A 12,961-nucleotide genomic window follows, 5' to 3' on the forward strand; every position below is an offset into this window, starting at 1 on the left:
AAAAGGAGCAAACAACCACAAGTATGCTTGCCATTAATCAGCAGTAGCCACTGACTCAGGCAGCAGGTGTGGGTGGGAGGGATGTAGAGGAAGCCCTGCCACATAGGCAGAGGCAGAAGAGGACTAGTGTAAAGGCAAGCAAACCAAGGAGCACCCTGGCTACAGTGGGAGAACAGGTTCCAGGGGCCAGCGCTGGGATTGAGAAGAGGGAAGCCAGAAGCAGAGGCAAGGGTGACAGGCCCCACATGCTGAGCCAAGCTCTGCATAGTTAAGTGTATAGTAGTGCCAGTTACTACATGTCAAAGACACGACACGCAAAGAGGGAAAGTGCTCGTTAGTTCATCTGAGAAACGGCTTTCTAGTGTGTGTGAGTTTCTTAGACACTAGGAAAAATTTCGTTAGACAAACTAAAAGGTCCCATGATTGTTACATGATAGATAGAATCAGTTAATAAGAAATTATTCCAGGGCTAGAAAGATGACTCAGTGGTTAAAAACACTGTTGTACTTGCAAAGAACCCAGGTTCCATTCTCCACACCTATATTGAGGTTCCCACTGTCTGTAACCCCAGTCCCAGGGGGGTCTGTCCTCCACAGAAACATCATACACATAGTACACAGACATATGTGTGGCCAAAACACCCTTATGCATAAAATAAAAATAAACAAGTCATTTAACGTTTTGAAAATAAAAAAAAAACAGCACTAGGTCTGTGGTGATAAAACAAGGAAAGACAGTGTTAGTGACAGTGGACAAGGTGTCTTGTTTTATATCAAGTGGCCGTAGATTGGATGACTTCTTTTCATAATGACACACAGGCAGAGTTGTGTAGAAAGTGAGGAAATGGGTTAAAATTGGGAAGAACATTTCAGGAAGGAAGAAGCTTTGTTCAATGAGGCCTTGTTTGTTTGTTTGTTTGTTTGTTTGTTTTTCATGTGGTTTAGGCATAGCAAGCAGTTACTGCTTCTGAAATCCCATAAGGCCAGGCCATCAGGGTGGGCACCAGGGTGGTGTTGAACAGGAGGACATCCTGCATAGTGAAACCTAGGTTAACTGAAGTTGATTCTTGGAACAACAATGGACACATCCCTCTTTCCTATATCTATCCCAGTGTGTGCAACCACGGACACACTTGCACAGCGAGCATGCTCTGTTGTAGTGGAGCTCATGCACAAGTTGGTCTGTCTTGTTGGGCTCTGATCCACCCCCAAGGTTGTTGTTCTACTTGTCCTCTGAGCTTACAGCCTGAGTCCTAATTTATGACCCAATTGGTCTATGAAGCTGGTGTGCTTTCCTGGATTTGGCTTTCAGAATTGGCTCCTGCACAGGAGGAGACAGTGATGGCAAGTTGCTCCTCAGTTGCTACCCAGGCTCTGTAGCCATGTTCAAGAAGACAAACTGCTCTTCCTGACTGTAGGTTCCTCAGCTGAAGCACCTGGCAAGGTAGCCCATACTTTCTAGGGATACTTATTATAGACACGGAAAATACTGCCTATTTGCTTATCTGTTTCTCCTCTTTGATCATTCAGGTTAACTTGTCATGGGCAGCCTCACATACAGATATATTTTGGGTTTAAACTTCTGTTGTTTACACATCTAGTATTTTCAGATCAATCAAAAAGTAAATTAATTGCACAATTTTCACCTCAGAAATCGTTCATGCTACAATGTGAAGCACAATGAACCTCTGTCAAAATGTTGCTTCATATGATAGCGCAAAGAATCTTTGCTTAGTGGAATAATGGATGGCTCGTGTATAATAGATAGGTAAGGATGGGTTCTGGAGGTAGAGACCTGAGTTTACCAGCAGCTTTGCTTTCAAGACCTGTGGATCAGCCTCTTTGAACATTAGCGTCCCTTTTTCTAATACTGGATTGAGATATCTTAAGGTTGTTGTGAGATACAAATCAAAAACATATAAAACAGATTTCCCACAGTACAAGTACATAGATTTCTGTGTCTACCTCTACTACCTTCAGCAAAGGTTTATTGAGCATGTAGCATGTTCTGGGCAATAGACTTCCCAAATGCTTAAGGTATAGAATTCTGAGTGGAAGAGAAACTTTCAATGTCTGAGTAGTGGAGGCAGCTTGTCCCACCTGGGCCTCAGGTGACATCCCACATGTTGATTGAAACCATTTACCTCACTAACCTTTAGTCTCTTTGTCTGTCTCATCATTGTCAAGACTCGAATCTGTCCAGCTGAGCTTGGTTTTCTCTGTTCTGTCCCCAGCTTTGGACGTTAAATGAGTTCATGAGCCATTCCCTACACAGAATTTAGGTAAATGGCTAAGGATTTAGAATGGGGAATGACAATACTTGAGGTTGCTGGACAATGCAGCTTTCCCAGGAAAAACCAGTATTAACTGAAGACGCAGGAAAGCACCAACATTTACTGTTTGGCCTGATAATAAAGGAGAGCAGACATATAACACAGTCTCAAGGTTCAAGTGTGCACAAGCTCCAGCAGTGTGTGGTGAGCAGGACAGACCTGTTTCTCAGGGTCACTGGAAGCTTGGACTTGAGATTGTGGGACACTCAACTCTCAGTCTTGCATGGCAAGCCTCAACCTCTCCCCTTCTCATTTTCTTTTCCTTCTTTTATTTAATTACTTTTTTTTTTTTGAAGCAGGATGAGAAAAAAAGGCAAATAGGCTTTTATGATGAATGTCCTGTTTGTTATCAAAGGTATGCTTCTAATCACTCTTAATTGGTGGGCTTAGAAGGCAAAAAGAACATAAAAATTTCTTGAAAGAATTTAACACTTCCCTGCCTTGGAATCCTGAAATAAAATAATTTCTCTCTGGTAATTCAATGCCCTTCCATACAGTTAGTAATTCTTGCTTGACTTACTTCCATGGCAAAATGATCCATAAGTTTATTATTTGAATAGTCTAGACTTTATATGAAGTGTAACATATTTTCACAATATAAAATTCCTTGGGGCTGGAGAGATGGCTCAGTGATTTAGAGTGCTTCCTACTCTTACAGAGGACCCAAGTTCAGTTTCCAGTGCTCACATCAGACAGTGCACAACTGCCTGTAATTACATCTGTAGGAAGATCTAATATCTGTGGCCTCCATTGGGCATCTAACTCACATGCAAATGTGTAATTAAAACAATAAACCAGGCGATGGTGGTGCACACCTTTAATCCCAGCACTTGGGAGGCAGAGGCAGGTGGATTTCTGAGTTCGAGGCCCGCCTGGTCTACAGAATGAGTTCCAGAACAGCCCGGGCTATATAGAGAAACCCTGTCACAAACAAACAAACAAACAAACAAAAACAAAAAAAAAAAGCAACAAAAAAGTAAACCTTTAAAGAAAAATGCTTAGCTTACAGAAGGATCCAAAGTGTAAGACACCTCCATAGTGAGTACAAGTCTGAAAATGTATTTTCAGTCATGCATTCTAGAAGGGGGTCACATGAGTGGTAAGGATTCTTTCTCCTCTGGGGATCTGAGATTTCTAAATGAGTTTCAGAAAGAAAGAACAACCACTCTAGGCTCCATGTGTTATAAAACACATGCTACCTCTTTCTAAAGTTACCTCCGCTTATACAGCCCAGGGAAGACATTTTTATTGAAGTGCCAACCTCTCCATTGCCCACCACAAGGAATGCTACGTTTCTTTGTGACATTTTGAAGTGACTTTGAACTTTTTTCATTGTGTGTGATTAAAATGTTTTTAATTCAAACCTCAGAAGAAAAGAATGTGTAACTTTCGGTGAATAGTACCTACTTGAGATTCCCAGGAACCCTCTTTTTAAAATAAATAAAAAATAAAGACATGCAATGAAGGTGCAAGGTCATGATCATTTTCAAAATAGGTGTTGGCATGAAGTGTATTTAAAACATCCAACTGATATTTGAAAAAAAATCATACTGAAACAAGGGAGAGTATGTTAAAAATGGAAAACAAATCTCCCATTCTTTAATGAATAGTAATAAAAATAGTCCCCCAAAATAGATGCAATCCCAATCCTGTGAAGTGATATCTTTTTCTCCATTGGTGCAACTATGATAAAGGGTGACATTCAGAGTTTGTCTTTGGTTTTATTTCTCTATCTAATTTCTTCTAACTATCGTGGTCATGATGGTAGTACTTCTAAAGAGTGAATGTTTATAGTGAGCCGGTTGCTGATTGGTGCTACATATGGGTAGAGCATGTAAGAAGTTCTTCTCCTGGCACTCAGGAGAAGAATTTAAGATCTGTCCCAATGATGGTGCTGTGAGCCAGAGACACAGGGAGGCCACTGTGAGTTTGAGTGTCATTTGGGATTATGATTTGCTCTCATGAAGTTCACTGACACCACTGTTCTACTCCACTTTATCCCAGAAAAGATGAGAAGACATCTCCAGGAGGCTGGCAAGATTTACGCTTCTGTCCAATGTCAAAGAGCTTTCTGCAAGCCAAGAAAGATGGCAGAGAAAAGAAGAAACATGCACCCTAAGAAGGTTCCCTAAGAGACAAGAGAAGATCATCAGCCCAGCCTGTTGCTTTGGTCCTGTGGAAGGAAGAACACTTGACTTGGAAATAAGATATGAAGGAAATATCTCAAAGGCAGAAGCAAAGTCAAAAACGAAAATAATGCAGTCTCTACCTATGTACCAGACTGTCATTCTTGTTGCCTTTGCCTCCTGGGTCCTAGGGTTCCAGGCACAAGACACCATGTCCAGCTCTCTGTCTAGGTTGATGAAGTACACACAACAGGACTCAAACAGAAGAAATAAGAAAGCTACAGCAGTAGGGGTGTGGGGGGGTTTCATTAATTTATAATTGTTTCATGAGAGTGTCCACTTTTCTAAGGAGAAATTTCCCAAAATTTCTGATTCCGTGTATTTTCATTGGTAGACATCATATCTAAGACTTTCTACATGCTATATACACTTTGTACTACTCAGCCATGCTACTCATTTCTACCTAGTACAGTATTTAGATTCCTAATGTGCTAGACTCAACACTCTCTGGGGGCAGTGATTCTGGCTGTCATTAAATGCTCTGAGAATAGAACATATGTAAGATAATTTAATAGACATTATTAAATAACTCCATTATAAACTGGGTCAGTACTCAGCAAGTATTAATAACCACTTATCTATAAAGACACTTCTCCCTATTTTATTAATATATCTACATTTAATAGTATTTAGAGAAAAGCATTAATTCTACCCAGAGACATGCTAAAAATTGACACTGGAGCTGGAAGCATTTAGGAGTAGGAGATGTGATATACATATATAAATTTAAAATTGAGACACTAAGCTGAACCAGAAACAGGCCCAAGAGAAAATGAGTATTTGAATCAACATGGTGCCACCAAGATAACATACACAAAGGCAGGAAGATGAGTGAAACTTAAAGATACAGCCATTGGGGAAGTGAATTTCTTACTTAATCTGAAACAAAAGGAACTCTATCGAGTAGCTTAATCTGAATGTATGTTAATTTGGAAAGGAATGAGGCTTTGCTTGTAACAGAAGAGTTCAAATTCCCTACTTACTTTTCCTACACTTAAAAGATGCATCAAGTCGTAGAGAGAACAAACTAGTGACTTCATTTTCTTTAATGGAAAACTCAGAGAAGTATCACTATGCTAGTACAATTTATCTTTACAAGGGGTAAAATAATCTATCTTCCTTTCTAATCACCATCCTGTCAGTTACCTCACTAGCTCTTACCAATAGGCTAGTACCATTTCCCAAGCACACTCAAGAACAAGGGCAAAGTCTGACCACCAGTTCCACTTTTGTTAGCTACTCACCTCATAACGCAGTGTGTCTCTACTGCCTCTTTCATTTTCTTTGCTATCAACAACAAAAACAAATACATAAATCATCCATCTATTTTAAAATCTCTTTTATCCATTCATATTATAACTTTATTTTAAAAGTAGTCAGAGTATCTCTGAATCAGTGTCTAATAAAATTAAAAATCAAAATAGAACATAAAATCAAAAATGTAATAAAGAACCTAGGAAATTCACTAATATATTAGGTATAGCAACGCACGTGGATTGGTAGCAGCTGTGACTGCATGAGATCTGTACACACTCAAGCCAGATAAAATCCCAGCTTTGAGAGGTTTGGGACATGAGCCCCAACACTAGCTGAGGAGCTCTTGGCATTTAATAGCTAGTAGGGGAAAAGTCAGTTTTATTTAAGGATGTGATCCACACTCCATGGTAGTTTCCACACCCAAGAGTATTTAGACAACACACTTGGGCTAGCCCGTCTCTTTTAAAAGGGTGAACATGAAGTTGACCGGGTAGGAAGGTGAATCTGAAGAAGGTGGAGGAGAGAGGTTGAATATGATCAAAATAGATCTTAAAAAATTTTCATATAGTAAAACTATTATCTCTTAAAATGGATGCACATTAAAAAACATAAGTAAACCACACATGGATATAATTATTTGCCATAGTAATAGAGTCTGTACCCCAAATACTGTCCTTACAATAAATACTTCTGGCTACACACACTCCTTTCTCCTATTTGTTTTAGTTCTTGTAACTCACATCACATTCAGTGAAGGAAATCCTTCATGTCCTTGAAAAATAGAGTGAGAAGCAAGTTCTCAAATTACCTCTCAGAAGATATCAGTTCAGCAGCTTCAGGTTCAGATGTTTCTTGGGATTGCGTGGAACTGAGACTTTCCATGTTCTGTAACACAACAAATGTTGGTTGCTATGAGGCAAGGAAAGAAAAGTTCAACAGCATAGTGTCCTTTCTTTAAAAGAGGCAAATCAGGGGATGTCAATAGAGACACAGTTCTGATGATTAAAATGATGCTTATTGGCATAAAGGCACATTGAGCCCTATCATCCCTTTAACAAAGACAACTGGCATCATGGAACCAGACAACTGTAACACTCTCATCAGCTAAAAAGGTATTTATGGGTAATGTGCAAAACTCAGATTGCCAGAAAATCAAGATGATTAGAAATGCAAAGGAGGGTTGATCTTCAATCTAATCTATCAGTTGCTGCTCATTCTATATTTTTTCTTCTTTGCCTTTGTTGTTGTTTTTGAGACAGAATATCATGTGATAGAGGATAACCTTGAGGTGATTCACCTGCCTGCATCCAGAAAGTGCTAGGTTACAGCTGTGTGCCCTCACATCAAGCTTAATTTATTACCATTGTGGAATATGTTGCTAATATGACCTTGAGTAAACAATAGGCATTGATGAGAAAAATGGTCTGATTATAAATCAGTTTGGTCCAAAGTCTGCCTTATGGGCTGCAGTGTAGTTCTGCAGTAGAATACCTGCCTAGCTTAAGCAAGGCCCTGGATTCAATTTCCTGCATAAGGAAAGAAAAGGAAATGTTCTTTGCACTGCTGATCTGTTATTGGGGGCAGTGTAAACGAGTGCACCCGCAATGGAAATCAGTGGGGAAGTTTCTCAAAGGATTATAATAGAACTATTATATAACTAAAGTATATTAATACTGGGCATATACACAGAGCACTCCGCATCCTACCACAGAGAGACACACATTCACATTTATTGCACATTCGTGTTTATTGATGCACTATTCAGTGCTACAAGATAATGAAGCCAGCATAGATGTCCATACACTGAAGACTGGATAGAGAATGAATGTGGTATATACTCAGTGGAATTTTAGGCAGCCGTTAACAAAAACAAAATCATGAAATTTGCAGGAAAATGGACAGAACTGGAAAGATTATATTAAATGAAGTGACCCAATCCCAGAAAGACACAAATGATCAAATACAAGGGTGGCACAGACAAGAACCTGCCCAGATTTCTTGTGATGTGGTCTTGAGTCTTTATGTTAAAAAAAAAGTTGTATTGGGTTGTATTTGGTGTTCTCTCCATCTCTCTCCTTCATTTTGCCCTCGACCCTTGTACCTTCCTTTGCACTTTGATGTCACATGCGACCTTTTCTTTCATATATGGACCCTTAACTTTTAATATATGCATATAACAAGTAAGGAGTTAGGGAAGTAGGTACAGATTTTGAAGGTAGACAGGAAACCACAAGAGGAGAACAAGGAGCGTGAAGAAAGTGGGGGCGGGTAAAGGTCTCATGTGACATCAAAGTGCAAAGGATGCTACAGAGGTCAAGGGCAAAAGGAAGGAGGGAGACGGAGAAAACACCAAATACAACCCAATACCACTTTTTTTTATTTTTAGATAAAGAATCAAGGCCACATCACAAGAAATCCTGGCAGGTTCTTCTTGGTGCCACCCTGTTGTTTGATCTACAACTTACCTTTTATCTGAAAAACAGCTAGGAAGTTTTGACATTTCAACAAAACTTGCTATGTTTATATACAGATCTAAGATTCCTTTTGTTTGTGTACCATTGAGCACAGAAAGAATGCATTGGCTTCTGAATTCTGTGTTTTGGCAATTAATGTTTAACTTTCCTATTCAGAGCCTATGATAGAAACAAAGGTATTATAAACACTGTGACAAGGTGTATTTAGGTCAGGCAGACCATGAACATGATGAGGGCAAGATCAGTGGTCACATTTATGGCTGTGTTACTGGTGCTGAGTATAGCTCAGTGTGAGTTATCAATGTGTCACATTGTATGGGATCTGCTGCCTTTTTAGGGTATAAAAGGGAGCCCAAACTCAATGATTCAAAGAAGTAGACAGAGAGAAAGAGAGAGACAGAGACAGAGACAGAGACAGAGAGACAGAGACAGACAGAGAGAGAGACAGAGACAGAGAGACAGAGAGACAGAGACAGAGACAGACAGAGAGGCAGAGAGACAGAGAGAGACAGAGACAGAGACAGAGAGACAGAGAGACAGAGAGAGGGAGAGGGAAATATATATGCAGGAGCACAGAACAGCTGCTATCTTCAGCACAAAGCTCCAGACATGCCCTGGGAGTTTTCTTCTTCATTCTAACACTTAGGTGGAGGAAGCAAATGGGACATCTCACCAGCCAGCCACATATCAGCAGTAGAGACACAGGATATGAGATGTCACTAGGCATATGGCTACTTCATGACTGGAAGAAAAGAATGGGGATGGAGAGCTAGTGAGCTCTTCATGGGACTTCATTGTGGTATCAGTAGTTGCGTGTGTGTGTGTGTGTGTGTGTGTGTGTGTGTGTGTGTGTGTGTACGAGGGTGCATGTATGCATGCATAAGGGTAAATTCAAAGGATAACTCTATTTCTCCTGCCATCTTTTGAGATTCAGGGAGCACTTAGGTTGCCAGTCCATATATACCTATTGATCTACCCTGCTGGCCCTAGGCGATATATTTTAAGCAATAAATCATAAAATATAAAAGAGTGACAAAAAGGGATTTCAACCTGCTACTGATCCTTTGCTAATGAGGCCACACCACTGTCTCCTTTCTTTAACTCAAGGTTAGAATTATAGACTTGTTTTGACTGGCAGCATTACCCTGACCTTCAGGGTGACATGTTTGTTCAAAGGAGGCCTTCTGTCCTGTCCTCTAAAAAGTTCTGTTAGCATGAACAGCTTTTGAAGACAAAGTCATTTTCCTCCCATGTATAAGTGCTTCATTCTGTGGTCAAATAGGTTTTGTGTGTAGTTTTCAATGCCAACATTGGGCAGAGGGGGATTTAAAATAATTTCTAGTCCAAAGCTAGCTGCAGCAAGACATTTGTTCATTTAGACTGAAGGTTATATTTATAATTATGTCTAACTTGAAAATATCCATAAAAGGTAGTAGAGTTAACCTACCTTTCCCACAGTATCTGACATTAACTTTTATAATAATAATGAAAACAGACTGTAACTTAGATATATTTAGTAGATACTCTCTCTCTCTCTCTCTCTCTCTCTCTCTCTCTCTCTCTCTCCCTCTCTCTCTCTCTCTCTGTGTGTGTGTGTGTGTGTGTGTGTGTTTGTGTGTAAGTTGACTGAGCTTAATGTTTATCAGGAGGCATGTTTGTAAGTACTTTTCTTGCCTCTGTGAGTGTGGTCAATGCTTTCTCTTGCCTCTGTCTCCCCTCCCCCTAACAGTGTCAAGATTTTCCTGATGTATTATTTTGAAATATACAGTTAATATGTTTGGAGTTATTTAAAATTTATATTGAGAAAAACATATGTATTTTCAGTATTGCTGTAGACAAGCATCTACATAAGACTGTTAAATTGATTGTTGTTTTATATCAAACAACTTTTATAATACTCATTTTTATTGTTATAATATTTTACAAATTTTAAAAAAATATGATAAAAAAGATATTGTAGGTATTGAAGGGGGTTCTCTGGGAGGAATTGGTTTACAAAAGGGAAAACAAGAATGTGATTTAATTCTACTTACTTAAAATATGTTTTTAAATGTTAACAATTGAAATCATGTAACCTTTCTCATCATAATGCATTAAAACTCAAAGATGTGGAAAAAAAAATAAAAATTTTCCTACATCAGCCTCCCTGGTACTAGAATTATAGGCATTACCAGAATGTGCCACCATACTTAGCTATGGTTGAAGCCTTCTAAAAATAACTCATGGAATTGAGCATAGAATGTAAACAAAGATTGAATGCGTGTTTACTTGCTTACTTGTGAATGTAATCGACTCAGAGCAATAGTTGTTAAGTTTTGCATCTGACTGTACTTACTTGTCCCCTGTCTCATCATCTGAAAAGGCAGACTTCAGGTAGGCAGAAAATGTGTCCCTGTTTTGATCATCTTTTATGCCCTCACTATCCTGAGCAGTGCGTGCTGGCGACTTGTGTGACTGTCCGTGTTTCATGGAGGCAGCTGTAGTCACATGTGGCACTGCATAGACAACTGCCATGTAGTTTGGACAGGATATCTTGCTGTATTATGCTGTACTAGAGACCAAATTTAAAAGCCCTGTATTGGTGGGTGATTCGTTTTGCAGCGGCAGATGGCATAGTCTAGCGGGGGCAGACTGGAAAGGTGCAGATGTCCTACCTTACTGTTGTGACTCCAAATGAATTAGAAAAGGGTATCAGCCATACGAAGGCAAGACAAAGAGGAAAGCGTTCAAAACAGCTTATTTTTAAAGGGCATTTTATTGTTATGTGCATCGGTGTGTATGGGATGAGACATAAGCTTGCCAAGATCTATATATGTATGTGAAGGTCCAAGGGCAACTTGTTGGAGTCAGTTCTTTACTTCCTCTATGTAGGCCCCAGAACTAAGCTAGTCAAACTTGGCAGCAAACACCTTTCCCTCAAAGCCATATTGCTGGTCCAGGAATCAAGATATTTTAAATATAATAAGCTACATTTGACAATTAGAAAGTTGGAAGAAGGCCTGAAGCTGAGGAAAAGGAAAGGGCTTGGAAGAACTAAGGAGTAAACAATGGGGTTGGATCAGGACACCCCAAGGTCAAAAAAGATCATTGCACAAGAAGAATGGGTTCTAACATGCTCACTCTAGTACTATGCAAAGCACATGGAGACAGCATTTGTCAAATGCTGATGTGGAAACCATCTGTAGAAACAGCCTAAACCTTAGACTTTGTGTTCATAATTAAAAATCTGATAGGTGTCAAAAATTTGGGTAACACTTACATCCAAGTATGACTTAGGAAGGTGAGCCAGTGAGGCTGCAGCAGAGCAGTACACAGCCACTGAGAAGAGGGCAAGGAGAGATCAGTGCCAAGGACAAGAGACAAAGAGACAAGCGTCAGACATGGGACACAGTAGGTTACAGCAGAGGAGTCTTAAAGGGCCAGTTCATAACAGAAAACTGGTTTTCTGAAGAAAATTATGCATAAAGATTGACTACAGGGCTGGTAAAGGACCATGGGTAACAAGTGTAGATGGCTGAAGTGTTTGAATTAAAACCAAAGTGAGAGACTAGGCATCAGAACACAGGGACACTTTGAAGCGAAACCCTTTAGGGTGCTCACTTTTACCTATATTTTTAGCACACTGATCAGCATTTATCTCTCCAAAAGCCAAAAGAGATGTTAATATCTTTCTTTTACATAAGTAGCAAAGCTTCATGACATACCTACCTTGCGGCTATTTGCTTTAGCAGTGCTGGAAATTGAATTTACACATGGGAGCCAAGTGCTTTACTACAGAGCTTTAGTACCTTCTCTCCTAGCTTGCTATATAATGATGAAGCTAACACTGAATCAAGATATAAGTAACTGCACGACCCATTCTCCTCTTGGGAACCTCAGCTGGGGTTTCAGACATTAGGTGGAAGCTGTTCACAGAGATGGGATCCTACTAGATCTTGTCTTTTGCTTTATAGTTTCAACATAGTGTCTACTCTAGAATTATGTATTATAATAGGATGTATTGAGAAAATAAAAGAGTAAACAATTATTTCTAGTAATACTATTATATTATACAATCACTTTCAGGTAAACATTTGGGATAAACATATTTTTCTTTTGGTGTTTTTTCTAGGAATGCATTACACACACACATACACACACACACACACACACACACACACACACACACACTATAGCTTACTTACTCATGTCCTAGGTATTCAATTACCTATATTTCATGCCTTTGTACTTAAAAGGAAGATAGTTAATAACAGTCTCCTACCGACTGGAACTATTAAAATTATAAAGTACTTCGAATACAATTTCAAGGCTTAGCATTATATTAGTTTCCTTAACCATAATTTCTAATACTTATATTGTATCTTACTGAACCCACATCCAGGTATTACTTATTTCTTTGATCTTATATTTTTAAATAGTACACTGGCTTCTAATTACTCATGACAGGCTTATGATGAGAGAATTAGTACACATGTTTTTGTGTTGTTTCTTGTTTTGTTTGTTTTTCATTTTTTAATCTTGAGGTTAGAAGGAAGATTCATGAGCCAGCCTCAGTACGGCTCTCTTCTCATACTGTTAGGCTGTGTTCTAGAAAGAACATTTTGGGGGAATAAAGAGACTATTTTCTAGGCCTATAAAGACGAGTTTATGTAAACCCTGTGTATATTCTGCTTGTATTCATGTTATCCATTTGCAGTGGGTTGGGGGAAGGA

General features: G+C 39.2%; 1 protein-coding gene across 4 annotated transcripts in view; it reads right to left on the reverse strand.

The window, feature by feature from the left end:
- Fam13a (family with sequence similarity 13 member A) overlaps positions 1-12,961 on the reverse strand; it is a 90,583-nt gene that overhangs the window by 34,668 nt on the left and 42,954 nt on the right. For all 4 annotated transcript variants that reach the window (XM_031382046.1, XM_031382049.1, XM_031382047.1 and 1 more), the window contains 2 exons: positions 6,584-6,660; positions 5,763-5,805 (listed from right to left, as the gene is read on the reverse strand). In XM_031382046.1, coding sequence (XP_031237906.1) covers positions 5,763-5,805; positions 6,584-6,660 — 120 coding nt within the window. The remainder of the gene's footprint in view (positions 1-5,762; positions 5,806-6,583; positions 6,661-12,961) is intronic.

This window comes from Mastomys coucha, unplaced genomic scaffold, assembly GCF_008632895.1.
Source record: "Mastomys coucha isolate ucsf_1 unplaced genomic scaffold, UCSF_Mcou_1 pScaffold20, whole genome shotgun sequence".
NCBI lineage: Eukaryota > Metazoa > Chordata > Mammalia > Rodentia > Muridae > Mastomys > Mastomys coucha.